We start from the raw sequence: 21252 nt of genomic DNA, 5'->3' as shown, positions 1-21252 counted from the left end.
TATGATTATTATTATTCTTTAAGTTCAGAAAAGTTTCATTTGTGAAAAGACAGTTTATCCCCAAAATGCATGTACACAAACACAAATGCATATATAACACTTATACATAGGAGCAGTATAAACATAGACAAAAACAAGCATGCTGCATATTATACTTCTTTCTGATATGATGCAATAGAGAATAGAGGTCGTTTTTTTGTTTTTTTTTTAGGTCATTTATTGCTCTATTTTGCAGATCACAAACATGCCACTAAAATAAAAAGTCCGACAAACACTTGTGACTATAAGATAAGCCTCAGCAAAATGAAAAAGAAAACAAGAAAGCAAGCAGATAAACAAGAAAGAAAGGAAGAAAAAAAGAAAGAAAAGAAAGATTAATATCTAGAGCTGTCTTTTGAGTTTTTCCTTATGGGGTAGGGGCAGAAGGGGAGATGATGAAAATGTAGCTTTGAAAGAATGCATTCTAATTTTATTTGTGAGCTTGGCATGATTGAAAGGGCTCTGGATTGAAGGCCAAAGTTTTTCGGTTGCAGTCCCCACTCTCCCACTTATTAATCTGCTTCCTTGCCCAAGTCATTTAATTTCTGAGTCTCAGTTTCCTTCTGTGTTAAATGAGTCTGTAGGATATCTCTGAGGTCATTTGCTGTTTTACCATTCTAAGATGTCAGGAGTATAGAAATCTTTGGAGAAAAAATGAAACATGTTTTTCAAAAGAATATGACCCAGGGGCAGCTCAGTGGATTGAGAGCCAGACCCAGGTCCTGGGTTGAAATCTGACCTCAGTCACTTCCTAGCTGTATGACCCTGGGCAAGTCACTTGACCCCCATTGCCTATCCCTTACCACTCTTCTGCCTTAGAACCAATACACAGTATTAATTCTAAGACAGAAGGTAAGAGTTTTAACAAATTAAAAGAAATGGAGCAAAGCTGATGGATAGGTTATTTAAAGAAGATTTGAGATTTCATGACTTTGACACCAGAATCTGGGGGAGCACGGAGTTGTAGTGCTCACTGTCTATGAAAGGGACTGGTAGAGGCTTGGAAGTCATAATATTGGGCTTCAATCACTTAGCTGATGCTTACTATTGAGAGGTTATGTTGCTTAAAAGTCCTCGGGCTTTGGTTTTCTCATCTTTAAAATGAGGAGGGAGCTTGTAATGACCTTTGAGGTCCTCTCCAGCTGAAGATCCTTGCTTCTGCTGCTTCTCCTCTCTGGGGATTTGTATTTTAGGAATGCCATCTTCTCTCCATGCAAAATATCCATGACAGACCTTTTGGGGATTGGGGAGCTAGTAGCAGAGACAAAGATTCAAGAAGGTTTATTTGTGATTTAGGGACCTTCTCTGATGGTGAGGCATAGAAGAAGGAGGCATCTTACCAGAAGAGGTCTAAAAAGGCCTCTTAACAAGACCAAAAAGAAAGACACCATGACCTCTTCCCCCCACCCCCCTCCCCAGTCCCCTTCCTAATGCAGTTTCTAGGTGGTCACCCCTTCCTGACATTACAGCATAAACAAAGCTGGCACACGTTGTAAAAAAAACCTCCTTGGGATCAACTCCTAGGGTATCTAGCCTCCCATTGGGCCTGGTAAGAGGCTTCATGTGTTGTTGTTGTTGTATTCCTCTTAGTCAGCTTTCAACCATTTAACCCTTTCCTCCTTGGGGGCAGAGGATACTCTCATCAAAGTGAACTCCCCTCCCCCAGCCCCAGGGCTGAAATTCCTCTCCTTTTATCCTACTAACTGGAAAAACAAACCCAAGCTAACTAGGCCTTGGAGTTAGTCAAGCTTTCTAGTGTCTGGCCTAGTTCAAGAAAGCCAGGGTCTTCACATAGCTCCCCTAATCTTCCCAGTAGCCCTAGCCCTGAGAGAGGGAAAGAAAGGGTGGCTCTGGGTGTCAAAGCAATTTGAGATCTTTGGTCATCTGATGATCAGGTAATGTCCTGAGACTCCTCTCAGGAGTCTTCTAGAAGACCATTAGCTAGCATTTATTTACTGGTTAACATGCACCAAGCACTGTACAAAGAAAAAGCACCAGAGAAAATGACAGGAGAGTAAGGGAGAAGGCAAGTGGGTGTGTGTGTGGATATGTGTATGTTTCTGTCTATTCAGTAGCAAACCCACATTCTCTCAAGTGGATGAAAAATGGTAAGGAGTGGGAGAAGGTGGAATGAGACACAGCACATTTGCTCTTTTGATTCGGAGCCCCAAAGCAAGAAGCAGCAACAGACCCTGCCTGTGAACAAAAGGAATCAATGGAGAGGAGGGAGGCAGTTATCCAGATAGATGATGTTGACAAATTTTCAGAAAACTTCTTGGCTGTCCAGCTCTGCCAAATCCTCACCCATAAATCCCTCCACACACATTCCATCTAATGCCTTCTTTTTTGCAGAGATAAATAAAACTGGAGAGAGGACAGACTGTTTTTGAAACAGAAAAATAAGATTTCCCCTCTGTACTCCATGTTAGCACACTAACACAACTTGGAGACCTCAGCCCTAAGCATCTGTTGAATAAAACGGAGATACTATTGCCAATTGTCTGTTCCCAACAGGCTGAGAATATAGAAAGGCCTTTTATTTATACAATCCTAGCGTCCTTGAACCACTTATATACAGTACTGCATTCCCCAGTTTACATACATTCTTGCATTTACATACAAAAAGAGAAAGTACTAAAAGTATTTACAAAAAAACAAACAAACCATGGAACACACATTAAATAAAAACTAACAACAAACCACAAGTTTCCCATTTAGTTTCAGATAGGAATGAACTTCTCTGGAGCAGGGTACAGTAGGCATCATCAGGATAAAAATCAATCTAATAAGTTAAAGCCCCAAACAAAAAGGTGAAAGGAAGGCCTATGCCAGTAGAGGTTCTGGAGACCAGAGGCAGAGCGTTTTCCATCCCAATGTGCATTACTGTTTTCATTTTGTTTTTGTTTTCTCTGAGAAGATACCACTTTATTTTCACCTTTCAGAAGATCATGGGCTAGGTTTCCAAAATATTAATGCAAGGTAACCTAATCTAAAGGTTAGGAATGGGGTTGGTGTGGAGGTGGGGGTGGAGCAGGGAATAATCTTCCAAGCCAAGTGAAGAACCCTCCAGAACCAGCAAAGAGGTCAGTTATTTCTCCACCACCTCCTCCACACTGATAAGCTTAGGGTCTTCAGAGGAGATACTGTCCACGATTGAAGAAAGGCACCGGAGGCTACTGGAGGCAGATGACTCGATTATGGGCCCTCCTACTGAAAGAAAGGAGTCAGAGGCAATGTTAAAATTAACTGCACAATCCAAATCCACCGCAAATGACAGTCCGCAGATTTTGCAAACTGTATTAGTTACTTCTAAGAATGCCAAGGAGGTATTGGGGGAGAAGACAGATTTCTCCCTTCCATATTCTTTTCAGCTCTTTGGTTTCCTATTGCCCCCTTCCTCCCGCTAAAGGGCATCCCACCCACTCCACTCCCCCCATCATACACAGGATGTCCAGACTCTAAGCTGTTTGTAGGAGTCTACTTTTGTGTACTTTACCTTCTCTGGGACTTATGGCTAGAGCCCTGGAATGATCAGAAACATTTTCCCAGTCAGAGCTGCAGGTGCTCAGGAAATCGGAACTGGGGAGCTGAAGTGAACACAAGAAAGATCACTAAGGCTAGATTAAGAAGCGGGATGCTGAATAGGACGGGGGTGGCTTGCTTCTTGGGCTGGAGAGGACAGGGGACTGGGGTGGTGGGTTAGGGCGTCTCTAGTCCAATTCACTCGCCAAGAACTCCAGCTGCTCTTTCCTGGGCTTCTTAAGTAGAAAGGGCGACCGGAGGGAGAAGGATGGGGGTGGGGACTGCAGGGAGGGAAGAGGGGATGGAGCTTGAGCAGCTGCACTTTTAAGTCTAGAAAGGATGGAACCAAGGCCGCCTGGTGCCCTTACATTTGCTTGTTTAGGGCTGTAGCTGAAGGGGTCTGCCCCCAGCTCTTGCATCTTCTCCTGCTGATCCAGCCGGTGCAGGAGATCCTGCAGCCGCTCGATGTAAGTAATGGCGCTCCTCAGGATCTCCACCTTGGGCAGCCTCTGGTTGGGGTTGGCCACTGTCCTGCGTTTCAGGGCCTCAAAGGCCTCATTGATCTTCTTAAGACGTCGCCTCTCGCGCAGGGTGGCGGCCTTGCGCCGATCTGTCGGGGCTGATTTCCTCTTGCAAGTCTTGCAGGCCCAGATGAGGCACTGCCCTGGGCAGTGAGGGGGCTGCAGGCCGGGGGGCGCCAGAACATGCTCCTCACCGCTGCTGTCGCTCCCCGCTTCGGGGGGCATTTGGTCCTGGCAGGGAGAAAGGGTCCCGTCGCTGCCCGGGTACAGAGGGGAGCCTTCGGCCATCTCCAGCTGCTGCAGGGCTCCATTCTCCCCGTCCAGGTAGAAGAAATAGGAGCCCGTTTCGAAAAGGTCCATCATTATGCTCTCTTCTTCGGCCTCTGGCTCTACCGGAGCTGGGTGATGGGCTCCCAACTCCGAGAGGAACCACCCAGATGGCATCTAATTAGTGCGGTGACATAAGTTGCCCCCTGCTTTATATATAGCAGAGGCTGAAACTCAATCCAACTTTTAGCTGTCGCGGTGCATCACCGGAGCAATGTGATTGCAGCTAGTCTCCATCCCTCCCCCGCCACCGCACCTCCCCAAGCTGTCCCTAGAACATCATCTCCTTAGAAAGACAACTCAGGTTACTACCCACTCCCAGGACCAGGAGACATCCGATTGTACGCGAGGAGGGAAAAAGGTCACAACGCAAACCTCCAACGGCCCAGAGCGAGCTCTCGGATGTGCCGCTGTTGGGCCAGCTTGCTTAGAGGGCAACAAGAGAGCAGCCAGGGTTTAGCTCGGCCATGAGTCCCCTCCCCCGCTGCCGCCCCTGGATTCTAAATATAGTTGTATGCGGAAAGATTTCAAAGACACTAGCTCTCCTCCAAATAGACCGGCTTAATATGTTCAGAAGGCATCGGACTCTAGCATTTCTCCTCATTGCCTACAAAGATGCTCTTCCTGTGGACCCAAACCCTTAGCGTTGTCTCAGATTTAGAACTTGGTGAGCAGACTTCCACCTCTGGGACTGTGGCTATGAACTGCTTCAAGGGGCTGCCCTGGGTCTTTTTCCTTAAGCATTTGCCACCGCCATGGAGCAAAACCATCGGAGAGGACAACTAGGGTTATGAACCGGCCAGCAGTTGTCAGTCTCATTAGCAGAAAGTTCTTCCTTCAATACTGGGGCTGGAAACGGAGTTTGTCCCCAAAAGAGAGACAGTGTGGTACAATGGGAAGCTGGATGGATTTGTAGTCAGAAAACCGGGCTATCTCACTTAGGTAATCTTGGTGACTTTGCCAGGCACTTAACATTCGATTTCTCACCTGTAAAGGGGGAGTAGTTTCTAAATGCCTTTCATCTATAATCTTACATCACTGGCTGCATAGATTTAAAGCTGGCAGGATAGATAGAGGTGATGTGATCTAACTTGCTTCAGAGAGAGAATGGGGGACAGAGGAAAGAGTACTGAATTCATATCTTTTCTAGCTGTGTGACTTTAGACATGTCATTTAACATATCTGGGCCTTATCTGTAAAATCAGGGAATTGGACTGTGTGTTCTGAGGCCTCTTTAAATTCTATTTTTATTATTTTGCTAATTTTACAGAAGAGAGCATTGTGACCCAGTGAGGAAATGATTCATTCCAGGGCATAAAGGTAGGAGGCAGTATTAAAATTCAGAGAAGCTGGGGACAGCTGAGTGGCTCAGTAGTTTGAGAGTCAGGCCTAGAGATGGAAGGTCCTGGGTTCAAATCTGTTATCAGATACTTTCTACATATGTGACCCTGGGCAAATCACAACTCCCATTGCCTAATCTTTACCCCTGCCTTGGAACCAAGAAATAGTAAAAAGAAAAGAAATTCAAAGCAGCATTCGTTCCAATGTGGCATACTCTCGTTTCACAGATCTTATATTTCAAGTCAGAAGGGGCCTTAGATATCATCTAGTCAAGGATTCTTAACCTTTCTTTCTCTCTCTCTCTCTCTCTCTCTCTCTCTTTTTCTTCCTTAACTTCCATCTTAGAATCAATACTGTACATTGGTTCTAAGGCAGAAGAAGAGTAAGGACTAGGCAATGGGGGTCAAGTGACTTGCCCAGGATCACACAGCTAGGAAGTGTCTGAGGCCAGATTTGAACCTAGGACCTCCCATCTTTAGGCCTGGCTCTCAACCCACTTGCTATTCCCTTCTTAACCTATTTAATGCACATGAGGGACCCCTTTGACAGTCTGAGAAAGTCAATGGATCTTTTCTTAGAATAATATTCCTAATGAAATAAAGTATAACACATAGGATTGCAAAGGAAACTAGTTATATTGAATTAAAAATATAATTTTCCTATCTAACTTCACAGGCCACTTGAAATCTGGCCATGGATCTCAGCTTAAGAATTGCTGATCTAGTCCAAAGCTTCTTTTTTTATGTTCGAGGCAAGTGAGAACCAGGAAACAAACTTGCCCTTATCCAATAAGAACTAAAGGCAGTTTGGGGCTCAGGACTGCTATTACATGACCTGTGTGCTGCAGAAAGAGTACCTTAGCAAGTTGGTCTCCAAGACCTCTTCTATTTAAACTCCTCCTGCATGTTGTTGTTATTGTTGTTGTTGTGTTGTTTTTTTTTTTGTTGTTGTTGTTGAGGCAGATAAAATGAATAAAAGAGCCAGGTCTGGAGTTGGGAGGACCTGGGTTCAAATTTGGCCTTAGGTTCTTCCTAGCTATGTGAACCTGGGCAAGTCACTGAGCCCTTATTTTCCTAGCCCTTGGACCCTTTTGGCTTAGAGTTATTTCTAAGAAAGTAAGGGTTAAAAAAAGAGTAAGGAAAGCTAGGTGGTGCAGTGGCTAGAGCACCTGGGTCAGGAAGACTTTGTTCAAATCAAGCTTCAGACCCTTGCTAGCTGTTTGACTGTGCAAGTCACTTAACCTCTGTTTGTCTCAGTTGCCTCACTGTAAAAGGATAATAATAGCACATACCTTGAAGGGTTGTTGTGAGGATAAAATGAGAAAATAATTGTAAAGTGCTTAGCACAATACTTGACATATAGCAAGTACTCTCTATATACATGCTAACTCCCATTAAAGGGAATAATTGCCAATTTAAAATAGCACAGTAAGGTTTATAAAATTGCTTTAGATACATTTCTTTTATTATTGCAAGAAGTCATTAAGATAGTGCCCTTTGATCCATTTTTGAGTGAGTTATTTTATGCAAGGACTTGTTTTTGGAGGCAAGTCCTATGGAGAAATGCAAAGAATAAGACCTCATCCTTTATGGTTCTTAGGAGAGCATATAGGTTAGAGCCAATCAATGAAAAAACATTCAATTAGCACTTTCAATATGCTAGGTACTGTACTAGACAAACTTGGCATAGCTCTTGTCCTCAAGCAGCTTACTTTCTATGAGACAAGAAAACACGCACACACAACTATATCAAAACAAATATGAGGTGATTTCAGATGGTCTAGGAAATCTAGGGGGATCAGTGAATAGAGGGATTCATTTTCCAGAGGTCAAATCTGGCCTCAAGCCATTAATAGCTATGTGATTCTGGGCAAGTCACTTAACTCGCTTGCCTCACTTTTCTCATCTAAAAAATGGGCTGGAGAAGAAAATGATGAACTACTTCAGTATCTTTGCCAAGAAAATCTCAAATGGGGTCATCAAGAGTCAAATGAAACTGCAAAATGATTCCACAAAGCTTTCTATTACCTCCAGTATAAAATTTGAAACCTTTGTTTGGCTATAAAAGTCTGACCAGGGAACTTCTGGTCAAGATGGCAGCTTAGAGAAAGCTAAAGTTTGGAGCTCCAGAAACCCTTCCTCACCGATCTCAAACGGAATGCTCCGAGGGCATCAAAATTCAAAACAAACAGCAGAATAGACCCCGGAAACACTCCTCCAGGACCTGGATCAAAAGGTACGGCCCCCCAAGAGTTGGAGCCCGAGATCACTCGGATCTAAGGGGAAGGCAAAGGGAAGGTCCCAGGACCCATCCCCCCCCAAGCCAGAGTGCTGAGTCCGAGGCAGCAGCAGGAACCTCAGGGCAGGCAGGGGGGCCTCGGGAGCCGGCTGTTCTGAGGGCCTCCCCCTGAAAACGACCTGAGCCAGTCGTGGGGGAACCCAGACAGCAGGGAGGCGGGGGGGGGGGGAGCCTGTAGCCCCCTGACCAGAACCTTCCATCTGGGTCTCACTGAAGGTCGCTGCCTGAGGTCATACTCAGTCTGAGGTTAATCCTATCACCAGCCCTCAGAGCTCCAGAAAGCCACAGCACTTCCCCCCTCAGAGTGCAGGGTCCTCTGAAACAACAGTAACCCTCAGGGCTGGCAAAAGGGTCTCGGAGCTGAAGGCCAAAATCTGAAAACAAACTGACCCAGTCCAGGGGGCACCCAGACAGCAGGGAAACAGAGAGAGACAGAAGGATCCTGTAGCCCCCTGACCAGATCCATCCATCTGAGTCTCACTGAAGGTCCTTACCTGAGGGCATACTCAGTCTGAGGTTAATCCTATCACCAACCCTCAGAGCTCCAGGAAGCCGGGGCCCCTCCCACCTCAGAGTGCTGGCTGAGGCACAGAAACAAGGGCCAAGCCATAGAACTGACAATCTTCCTAGGGATAAAACCTCTGAAGGCCAGACAGAGATAAGAAAAGAAAGTCCTCCCCACTCAGATAGAGATGGCAAACTCCACAGAAGCACAAAAACCCCAAAATTCCAAAAAAAAAAAAACAAGAAGAAGGGGGCAACTTTGGACACATTTTATGGAGCAAAAATACAAAACATAGAGGAGATAGAAGAAGAAACACAAGCAAATGCTCTGAAACCTTCCAAAGGAAATGGAAACTCTCCACAAACCCATGAAGAATATGAATCAGAAATGATCAAAAAGATGGAAGCCTTCTGGGAGGAAAAATAGGAAATAATGCAAAAGAAATTCATGTATCTACAAAACCAGTTAGACCAAACTGAAAAGGAAAACCAGGCTTTAAATCAAGAACTAATAAAGCAAAGCCAAAAGACCAAGAAATTAGCAGAGACATAAAATATCTCACTGACAAAGTGACAGATTTGGAAAATAGAGGAAGAAGAGATAATTTAAGAATAATTGGACTTCCAGAAAAGTCAGAAATAAACAGCAAACTCGACATGGTGATACAAGATATAATCAAAGAAAATTGCCCAGAGATTCTAGAACAAGGGGGCAATACAGCCACTGACAGAGCTCACAGAACACCCTCTACACTAAACCCCCAAAAGACAACTCCCAAGAATGTAATTGCCAAATTCCAAAACTCTCAAACAAAAGAAAAAATCCTACAAGAAGCCAGAAAAAGACAATTTAGATATAAAGGAATGCCAATCAGGGTCACCCAAGACCTTGCAAGTTCTACTCTGAATGATCGTAAGGCATGGAACATGATCTTCAGAAAGGCAAGAGAGCTGGGTCTCCAACCAAGAATCAGCTACCCAGCAAAACTGACTATATACTTCCAAGGGAAAGTATGAGCATTCAACAAAATAGAAGATTTCCAAGTTTTTGCAAAGAAAAGACCAGAACTCTGTAGAAAGTTCGACACTGAAAAACAAAGAGCATGGAATACCTGAAAAGGTAAATATGAAGGAAAGGGAAAGGAGAAAAATGTTATCTTCTTCTTTTACTCAAACTCTCTTCTATAAGGACTACATTTATATCAATCTATGTATACTAACATGTGTGGAAAATGTAATGTGTAAATAGGGGGTAAAGAAAGACCAAATAGAATAATCTTTCTCACACAAAGATTCACATGGGAAGGGGAGGGGAAGGAAACTCCTATAAGAAGGAGAGGAAGAGAATTTTTACTTAAACCTCAGGGAAATCAACTCTGAGAGGGAAGAACACCCAGATCCATAGGGATCTTGAATTCTATCTTACCCAACAAGGGTAGGGAGAAGGGAAAACCAAGGGGGGGAGGGTGAGAGGGAAAACAAAAGGGGAGGGAAAGAGAGGGGGAGGGGGAGGGAACAAAAAGGGAGGGAGTAAAAAAGGAAACATATTAAGGGTGTGGACAAGGGGGACTGACTTAAAGTAAATCACTGGACTAAAAGGTAGAGCCGAAGAAGAAAAGGTTAGAATTAGGGAAGGATATCATAATGCCAGGGAATCCACAAATGACAGTCATAACTTTGAACGTGAATGGGATGAACTCACCCATAAAATGTAGACAAATAGCAGAATGGATTAGAATCCAAAACCGTACCATATGTTGTCTTCAAGAAACACACAGGAGGCGGGTTTATACCCACAAGGTCAGAATTAAAGGATGGAGTAAGATCTTCTGGGCCTCAACTGACAGAAAGAAGGCAGGAGTGGCAATCATGATATCTGATAAAGCCAAAGCAAAAATAGACCTGATCAAAAGGGTTAGGGAAGGTAATTATATTTTGTTAAAAGAGACTTTAGATAATGAGGAAATATCACTAATCAACATGTATGCACCAAATAATATAGCACCCAAATTTCTAATGGAGAAACTAGGAGAATTGAAGGAAGAAATAGACAGTAAAACCATATTAGTGGGAGACTTAAACCAACCATTATCAAATTTAGATAAATCAAATCAAAAAATAAATAAGAAAGAGGTAAAAGAAGTGAATGAAATCTTAGAAAAATTAGAATTAATAGACATATGGAGAAAAATAAATAGGGATAAAAAGGAATACACCTTCTTCTCAGCACCACATGGCACATTCACAAAGATTGACCATACATTAGGTCACAGAAATATGGCACACAAATGCAGAAAAGCAGAAATAATAAATGCAGCCTTTTCAGATCACAAGGCAATAAAAATAATGTTCAGTAATGGTACATGGAAAACCAAATCAAAAACTAATTGGAAATTAAACAATATGATACTCCAAAATCGTTTAGTTAGAGAAGAAATCATAGAAACAATTAACAATTTCATCGAGGAAAATGACAATGGTGAGACATCCTTTCAAACCTTTTGGGATACAGCCAAAGAGGTAATCAGAGGTAAATTCATATCCCTGAGTGCATATGAACAAACTAGGGAGAGCAGAGATCAATGAATTAGAAATGCAAATAAAAAAACTCGAAAACGATCAAATTAAAAACCCCCAGCAGAAAACCAAACTAGAAATCCTAAAAATTAAGGGAGAAATTAATAAAATTGAAAGTGATAGAACTATTGATTTAATAAATAATACAAGAAGCTGGTACTTTGAAAAAACAAACAAAATAGACAAAGTACTGGTCAATCTAATTAAAAACAGGAAGAAAAGCAAATTAACAGCATCAAAGATGAAAAGGGGGACATCACCTCTGAGGAAGAGGAAATTAAGGCAATCATTAAAAATTACTTTGCCCCATTATATGGCAATAAATACACCAATTTAGGTGATATGGATGAATATATACAAAAATACAAACTGCCTAGACTAACAGAAGAAGAAATAGAATTCTTAAATAATCCCATATCAGAAAATGAAATCCAACAAGCCATCAAAGAACTTCCTAAGAAAAAATCCCCAGGGCCTGATGGATTCACTTGTGAATTCTATCAAACATTCAGAGAACAGTTAATCCCAATACTATACATACTATTTGACATAATAAACAAAGAGGGAGTTCTACCAAACTCCTTTTATGACACAAACATGGTACTGATTCCAAAACCAGGCAGGACAAAAACAGAGAAAGAAAACTATAGACCAATCTCCCTAATGAATAGAGATGCAAAAATCTTAAATAGGATACTAGCAAAAAGACTCCAACAAGTGATCAGAAGGGTCATCCACCATGATCAAGTAGGATTTATACCAGGGATGCAGGGCTGGTTCAATATTAGGAAAACCATCCACATAATTGACCACATCAACAAGCAAACCAACAAGAACCACATGATTATCTCAATAGATGCAGAAAAAGCCTTTAATAAAATACAACACCCATTCCTATTAAAAACACTAGAAAGCATAGGAATAGAAGGGTCATTCCTAAAAATAATAAACAGTATATATCTAAAACCATCAGCTAATATAATTTGCAATGGGGATAAACTAGATGCATTCCCAATAAGATCAGGAGTGAAACAAGGATGCCCATTATCACCTCTACTATTTGACATTGTACTAGAAACACTAGCAGTAGCAATTAGAGAAGAAAAAGAAATTGAAGGCATCAAAATAGGCAAAGAGGAGACCAAGTTATCACTCTTTGCAGATGACATGGTCTACTTAAAGAATCCTAGAGATTCAACCAAAAAGCTAATTGAAATAATCAACAACTTTAGCAAAGTTGCAGGATACAAAATAAACCCACATAAGTCATCAGCTTTTCTATATATCTCCAACACAGCTCAGCAGCAAAAACTAGAAAGAGAAATCCCATTCAAAATCACCTTAGACAAAATAAAATACCCAGGAATCTTTCTCCTGAGTCAAACACAGGAACTATATGAACACAACTACAAAACACTCTCCACACAACTAAAACTAGACTTGAACAATTGGCAAAACATTAACTGCTCATGGATAGGATGAGCCAATATAATAAAAATGACCATCCTACCCAAATTAATTTACTTATTTAGTGCCATACCCATGGAACTCCCAAAATATTTCTTTACTGATTTAGAAAAAACCATAACAAAATTCATCTGGAATAACAAAAGATCAAGTATGTCCAGGGAAATAATGAAAAAAACCTCATATGATGGGGGCCTTGCAGTCCCAGTCCTTAAACTATATTACAAAGCAGCAGTCATCAAAACAATTTGGTACTGGCTAAGAGACAGAAAGAAAGATCAGTGGAATAGACTGGGGGAAAGTGACCTCAGCAAGACAGTATATGATAAACCCAAAGATCCCAGCTTTTGGGACAAAAATCCACTATTCGATAAAAACTGCTGGGAAAACTGGAAGACAGTGTGGGAGAGATTAGGTTTGGATCAAAACCTCACACCCTACACCAAGATAAATTCAAAATGGGTGAGTGACTTAAACATAAAAAAGGAAACCATAAGTAAATTGGGTAAACACGGAATAGTATACATGTCAGACCTTTGGGAGGGCAAAGACTTTAAAACCAAACAAGACATAGAAAGAATCACAAAATGTAAAATAAATAATTTCGACTACATCAAATTAAAAGGCTTTAGTACAAACAAAACCAATGTAACTAAAATCAGAAGGAAAACAACAAATTGGGAAAAAATCTTCATAGAAACCTCTGACAAAGGGTTAATTACTCAAATTTATAAAGAGCTAAATCAATTGTACAAAAAATCAAGCCATTCTCCAATTGATAAATGGGCAAGGGACATGGATAGGCAGTTCTCAGATAAAGAAATCAAAACTATTAACAAGCACATGAAGAAGTGTTCTAAATCTCTTATAATCAGAGAGATGCAAATCAAAACAACTCTGAGATATCACCTCACACCTAGCAGATTGGCTAACATAACAGCAAAGGAAAGTAATGAATGCTGGAGGGGATGTGGCAAAGTAGGGACATTAATTCATTGCTGGTGGAGCTGTGAACTGATCCAACCATTCTGGAGGGCAATTTGGAACTATGCCCAAAGGGCGACAAAAGAATATCTACCCTTTGACCCAGCCATAGCACTGCTGGGTCTGTACCCCAAAGAGATAATGGACAAAAAGACTTGTACAAAAATATTCATAGCTGCACTCTTTGTGGTGGCCCAAAACTGGAAAACGAGGGGATGCCCATCAATTGGGGAATGGCTGAACAAACTGTGGTATATGTTGGTGATGGAATACTATTGTGCTAAAAGGAATAATAAAGTGGAGAAGTTCCATGGAGACTGGAACAACCTCCAGGAAGTGATGCAGAGCGAGAGGAGCAGAGCCAGGAGAACATTGTACACAGAGACTGACACACTGTGGTATAATCGAACGTAATGGACTTCTCCATTAGTGGCGGTGTAATGTCCCTGAACAACTTGCAGGGATCCAGGAGAAAAAAACACCATTCATAAGCAGAGGATAAACTGTGGGAGTGGAAACACCGAGAAAAAGCAACTGCCTGAATACAGAGGTTGAGGGGACATGACAGAGGATAGACTCTAAATGAACACTCTAATGCAAATACTATCAACAAAGCAATGGGTTCAAATCAAGAAAACATCTAATGCCCAGTGGACTTACGCGTCGGCTATGGGGGGTGGGGGGGAGGAAAAGAAAATGATCTATGTCTTTAACGAATAATGCTTGGAAATGATCAAATAAAATATATTTAAAAAATAATTTGAGGTAAAAAAAAGAGGGAAAAAAGTGGAAAATTTGGGAGGGTTTAGCACATTGTAATAGAGGGACAAATAGGCGACTTAGAGAAACACAAGAACACTGGAAGGCACCAGGATAGCTGAAGAAAGAGGTGCTGGGAGTTTGGAAAGGTGTGGTGTGAAAAGTGATGTGGGGAAGTTGCCGTAGTGGTGAAAATTATTTTAGTTTTGTCTATGACAGGAATATTTTTCCTTTTTCTTCTTTTTTTTCTCCCCTCCCTCCCATTTTTCTTTTATTATAGCCTATGGCCTCTTGATCCCAGGAATCAGAAATCATCCTGCCGCTGAAAAAACCCCAATTAGTTTTCATTGTGGCTTTTGTGGGTGAGCTTGGGAACATAATTATCATTTATCATGTTGTTTTTATGGGAAAATTCCAAGTTTCAAACAATTAACTTCTGAAGAAACTTTTGAAATATAGTTCATTCATAAATTTGTGGCTAACCATAATGACATGGTATTATTTCCTTTATAATTCAATGGAACTTGAAGACACAGATGTTTATAAGTGGTAGTGTTCAGATAAACTAAACAGTCAAATATTAATAAATAAAATCATCTTTGATTTTTAAAAATAATATAATTAAATTATCTAGTATGTCAACAATGCTAGGGATCATTAGTAAATCATTTATCTATTATCTAGATTTTACTTATGTCCTCATCAAAAGGCGATTCCTCAATGAAATTGGCAACTTTCTGGTTTTCAAGTATTGCTATAATTATGTGAATTTCATGTTTAATGTTTATTTTTTTTAGCAAGCCTGAGTTCAAATCTTGGTTCTATTTCTTGTTAGCTGTGAGACTTTGGGAAAATCACTTAAAGTCAGGGTGACTTAATTTAATTACCTGCAAAATGGTAGAGTTGGTCTTGGAAAGCAATTTAGATTTATTTTAGTACAGTCACCAAACAGTTGTTAATCTTTTGATCCAATGGTGAGCTTAATCCAGCTCATACCAGGTCTTAAAATCTGCTTGTTAGAATTTTCATTTGTGTGAATTTGCACCTAGAAAATTGGCAAACACCAAAAAAAGTACAGTTTGATTTTGTTGATTGTCTTGCCTTATAGAAGTGATGGAGGAAATGTCAAAAATGCATATTATATTCATAAATGAAATGCACACATTTCATACCAGCATCTGTGCTTAGTTTGATTCCACTCTCATTATTCCACATCCCATCCCAAAGTTCATCACCAGGAAACTCATCATCATAGAGATTTTTTGAGTTTTGGAACTAGTACCTCATCATTACTCTGCTCCTCTGATTGTAGGGTTGAGCAAAAAATTCCTTCCCAGGTCTCCTTTTTTAAAGAACTCAACCCCCAGCAAACTCTTTCTTTTATACTAGCTCTTCTGCCTGGTTTTATTTTCCTATAATCAAGCCGCTACACTGGATACTCACTGACAACACCTCTTCTTTTTCTTTTCAGCTTCCTTTTATATGTGGTCTTCCCCATTAGATTGAAAGTTCCTCAAGGGCAAGGTCTGTCTTTCTTTTTCCTATTTGTATCCTCAGCACTTAGCACAATGCCTAGTATATAGTAGCCACTTAATAAATGCTTAATGTATTATATTCTATTTTTCCAGAAATCTACTTATTACATGTTTGCCAACATACCCCTGCTTTGATCAGCTGATTCCACCATTATGCAAATACCTCAAAGAAAGGCTCTATTTATGCTAAATTATCCTTATCAAAATTTTTGGTTAGCAAAAAAAGAGGTTAAGTGACACAAGGAAAAACTGGTATATGAATAATAGAATATTATTGGATCATAAGAAACTTCAATTATGAGAAATAAAGAGAAACAAAGGAAGATATATGAGTTGATATAGAGTGAAATGGATAACTATTAAAACAGTATTTACAATGATGACAGAACAAAACCAGAGGAACATTAAAAAGAGACCAAAGCCTTAAAAACTATAATGAATAATAACTATCATCTTTTCTTCTTTTCTGAAATGTGGAATGCTGTGTACTCATTCACATAAGCTCCCTTGGTTAGCTGGTTTTCTTCAACTATTTTTTCTTTGTTATTTATAAGTGAAGATTGATTGGGGCGGGGCTGGGATGGTCATCTATCCAGTTATGACTGTGATATGAAGGCAAATACATCAACACAACTTACTTTTTAAACAATTTTAACAATAAATTAGAATTGGATTGAATAATCTCTGTGGTTTCCTCTAGCCCTAAAAATCTGGTCATAAGATCCATGGACTTGATTCTATTAGGGTAGGAACAAGACCTTGGACCTATATTTGAATGTGTCTGAATTCTCTTCAATACAGAACATAGTGAAAAGGAAAGGAGTAGTTCATTACATTATTTACTTTGCTTATATATAACAACAGTTTTTATTATTTATATAATATAATATAATCTATATAATATAATATAATAATATAATAACAGTTATTATGTATTATTAAACTTATTTATAATAGCTTATATTATTTATTAATTCTGTTATACATTTGTTTATTATAAGGGAGTAGAAATGTATTAATAATAATATTTAGCATTTATATAATGCTTTAGGGTTTGCAAAGTCCTTGATAAATAGAAGAGCTATTTGGTACAGTATATAACACAGTATAGTGTTAGAAGTCAGGAAGTCTTGAGTTCAAATCTAGATGCAGATATTTACTAAATGTGTGATCCTGAGCAAGTCACTTAAATTTGTTTACCTCAGTTTTCTCTTCTGTGAAATGGGGATAACAATAGCACCTACCACTCAGGTGTGAGTGTTGTGAGGAGCAAATGAGATATGTGCCAGGCATATAGTAAGCATTATATAACTATGAGTTATTATTACAAGTATCATCTCATTTTATCCATATGACAACTTGGGGAAGACTGTCATTATTATCCCCATTTTATAAACAGAAAATTGGAGTAGGCAGAGGTTAAAGGACTTGCCCAAAATTACATGCCTAGTTGTGTGTGAGCTGGGATTTGATGAGGTCTTCCTCACTGCTAGTCCTGTGTTTTACCACCCTGGACCATTTGCCAGCCTCTTGGTGGATTTAGTAGATTGAATACTGTACTTGGAGTTAGCAAATGTGATTTGGCATTCTAATTATATGACTTACTACCTGTGGAATCTTGAAAAAATGTCAGAATTCTTCTCAGTGAAAGAAGACTAACATCCTTCATTATCAATCTCACAGGGTTATTTTGAGAAAAAGAACTTTAAAGCTTCTCAATTGTTCAGTACAAACTAATAATAATAATAGTAATAGTAATAGTTGTCCTCCAGATTCAAAAAGGACAAAAATGTTATAATTAGTGATGTCTTTGGATGCAAGTAGAAATTGGATTTAAGTGAGGTAGAGTTGCACAAAGTTATCAACCTCATTTTCTCTTCCAGAGTCATCAGAAGTCCGGTGGCAAGACAATTAGACAGGACTGGTAATGACTCAGTTTACATTAAGTGACCTTGAAGTGTAAGGGCTATTCAGAGAAGATTCGTATCTCTGGTGTGATGACTTGCTGAGCCCTTTTCAGGGCTTCTCACCGCCTGCCACCCCATTCTCACCTGTGAGACTCCAAGAAGTTGTAGCCTGCCCAGTAGCCACATTCTAGGAAACCATATGGCCATATGGGCTAGACCAACTTGAGGGTAATCAACAGGAAATCTGTCAGTGAGCTAGGGACGTGGCTACTCCAGTCACATGAAGACTTCCCCTGGCAGAAGGGATAGATGAGGTAGATAAGAACTATTTGTCCTAGTGACCATGAAGAGGACTGAAGCAGAGGCTGTGTAGAGTGCTCAGAGCTTGGTTAGACAATGCATAATTAATAATAATAATTAGTAGTCTCTGGTAACCGAGGATGACGATTGTCTTTGTGCGCTTTCGTCTATGGTGTATAGATGAGTGTGCACAAAGACACTTGTGCGTGAAGGAGATTTAAGTGGAAAAGTCGATGCACAGAGACAGTCCCACTCTCTCGGCGTTGGAAGCCTGGGATTCATTGGCACCAAAAGTCATTACATCTGGAGACTTCCTCAGCTGCATTGGATGGCCATGTTGTCTTTTGTGCTCTAACACACCCTAAGCACTCCACAGTGCTTTGCTACGTCGCCATCTCAGCTGTTGAACCTTCTTATTGGTTTCTTCTGTCTGTTCAGCCAAAGCAGTCTTCACATGCTGGGTGAGCAAAGCCCTGGTTCACCAGGGGTCTACAACCCAGTGGCTACCCTCACAAGGTTTGGCCGGTCTGTCCAAGCCATTGCCCAGGATGTAGCCACTGCCACATGCTAGCAGCTACTGGGAGCCACAAGTGAGAGCTGGGTGTCAGGTGGGGGTCAGAGGCTGGAGAGCTGCCCTACGAGGGCACGACAAGCCCTCCATACCAGAGATACTACCCCTCCCTGAGCACCTCATACACCCCAATAATAATAATAATAATAATAACAACAACAACAACAATTACATGGAGTGTGTCCATATTGGAGGAAAAAAAGAAAATGTAACTATTATATGGTGTTTGATATCCATATTCCTGTGCTTTCTTAGCCATACAGAGACAAAAGCAAAATAATCCTTGCCTTCAGGGAGCAAGTCTATCAACAAATGAAACGTATACATATAAATATATAAAAATGAATACAAAGAAAATACAAAGACACTTTTATGTGTGCAACTATAGACTGGAGGTAACAAATGAACTCTGAAGGAAATGGGATTCTGAGATGTGGATGCAAGAAGAATGTCATCTAGGTATGAGGTTTGAATGTCATGAGTGGAGAAGAGCAAGAGAATAAACACTTCTCACTTTTTGCTTTGTATAAACTCTGGAAAAGATAGGTGTGTGTGTGTGTGTGTGTGTGTGTGTGTGTGTGTGTGTGTGTGTGTGTGTGTGTTCATTAGTTAATTAAATGAAGAAAATCCTAAGAAAAATCTCCTAAATCATTATAATTGGCTTTTAAAAATACATTCCAAATAACATCACTTCTGAATTTGAAAATAAGGAAGAGACACTTTTAGGCCAGCAGAGTATTCCCAGAAAACTATTTTTCACCTGTAAAAACATAGTAGAAACTTATGAGCATTCACTAATAATAATAGAAGAAACTGGCTATGATTCAGAGAGAGAAAATCTATTTACCTTCTAAATCTTAAATATGTTCAGCTGTTTGCAAATCTCATGCCTTTCACAATAAATGAACATTTTAAGCAGGAAAATATATAAAAGAGTTTCCATAATTATTAAAAAACCACATCATGTCAGTAGGATTGCGTGCATTTATAGGAATTTGGGGTTTGTTGGACATGGGTGTAGCTGTCAATAATATTTAAGAAACATTAAAGGAATTATGATCACTTTTCAAAATCCTATTTGACTCAATTGTAAGGAAAGTGAAAGAAATAACTTTGCTAAATAGGAAAGATAGAAGCAAACCATATTAGTCTTATTTCCTGTATGAGTTTTTCTTTTCATATATAAGACACATATAATGTGTCTTGTTTTACAACCTATCAGACAAACAGGGAAATATGTATTGTATGTATAAAACCTATTTTATATGATTTGCTGCCTTGGGGATGGAGGAGGTAAGAGAGGGAGAGAACATAGATAATGAAATGTCAGAAAATGATTATTAAAATTTGAATCTGCATGTAGTTGAGAAAAACAAAAAAATAAATAAATAGGAATGTTAGCTTTAGTCCAATTTTACCTTCTTTTCCTACCCTACTTTCTTCTATTCTATACTCTTTGAAGCTCTCTCTCTATATGTATAGTATATATACACATACTATATATAAATATTACCTAGAAAAACTTACTCTAAATTCTTCATATATGTGTATGTGTTTGTGAATGTGTATATGTATTGGACAAACCCCCTGAAAAATCTACTCTAAACTCTTCATCTTGATACATATGTGAGTGTGGTTATGCATATCTATATACATACATGTACAAATACATAAATATTATACTATATTACTCTCCAAAAAACCTACTCCAAACTCATCATATGATATACAAGTATGATATATATGTACACATACTCACACTAAATATTTATCTATTTATTTATTTTTTGATGCAAACTATATTTTACATTTTACTTTTTAAATTTAAATTAATTTATTTAGTCAATTTAGAACATTATTCCTTGTTAACAAGAATCATATTATTTCCCATCCTCCCCTCCCCCCACCCTTCCTGTAGCTGACATGCAATTTGACTGGGTATTACATGTGTCCTTAATCAGAGCCTATTTCCATGTTGTTGGTGTTTGCATTAGGATGTTCATTTAGAGTCTATATCCTCAGCCATATCCCTTCGACTCATGTATTCAAGCACCCATTCTGAGTTTATCTTGGTGTAGGGTGTGAGATGTTGATCCAAACCTAATCTTTCCCATACTGTCTTCCAATTTTCCCAACAGTTTTTATCTAGTGGGTTTTGGTCCCCAAAACTGGGATCTTTGGGCTTATCATAGACTGTCTTCCTGAGGTCACTTACCCCAAGGCTATTCCACTGATCCTCCTTTCTATCTCTTACCAGTATCAAATTGTTTTGATGACCACTGCTTTATAGTATAGTTTGAGATCTGGGACTGTGGGGCCTCCTTCCTTTGCATTTTTTTTTTCATGATTTCCCTGGATATCCTTGATCTTTTGTTCTTCCAAATGAACTTTGTTATGTTTTTTTCTAATTCAATAAAAAAAAGTTTTTTGGTAGTTCAATGAGTATGGCACTAAATAAATAAGTAAATTAATTTGGGTAGGATGTTCATTTTTATTATGTTAGCTCATCTTAGCCATGAGCAGTCAATATTTCTCCAATTGTTTAGATCTAGTTTTAATTGTATGGAGAGTGTTTTGTAGTTAAGTTCATATAGTTCCTG

At 39.6% G+C, this 21252-nt stretch overlaps 1 protein-coding gene across 2 annotated transcripts; it reads right to left on the bottom strand.

The window, feature by feature from the left end:
• Positions 1–2536: 2536 nt before the first annotated feature.
• Positions 2537–4558, bottom strand: MYF6 (myogenic factor 6). Of its 2 annotated transcripts, none has more exons than XM_001372426.4 (3): positions 3930–4558; positions 3536–3626; positions 2537–3246 (listed from the first exon to the last, which is right to left on the bottom strand). In XM_001372426.4, the coding sequence occupies exons 1-3, from the start codon at positions 4524–4526 to the stop codon at positions 3128–3130; spliced, it is 807 nt and encodes a 268-aa protein (XP_001372463.3). In that variant the 5' UTR covers positions 4527–4558; the 3' UTR covers positions 2537–3127. The 2 variants fall into 2 exon arrangements, with proteins under 2 accessions (XP_001372463.3, XP_007503166.1); XM_007503104.2 differs by having other exon boundaries at positions 2537–3249; positions 3930–4557.
• Between the last annotated feature and the right edge of the window lie 16694 nt (positions 4559–21252).

This window comes from Monodelphis domestica, chromosome 5 (genome assembly GCF_027887165.1).
Source record: "Monodelphis domestica isolate mMonDom1 chromosome 5, mMonDom1.pri, whole genome shotgun sequence".
Lineage (NCBI taxonomy): Eukaryota > Metazoa > Chordata > Mammalia > Didelphimorphia > Didelphidae > Monodelphis > Monodelphis domestica.
The sequence above is the reverse complement of the archived record's forward strand: the minus strand, read 5'-3'. Positions and strand labels throughout refer to the sequence as shown.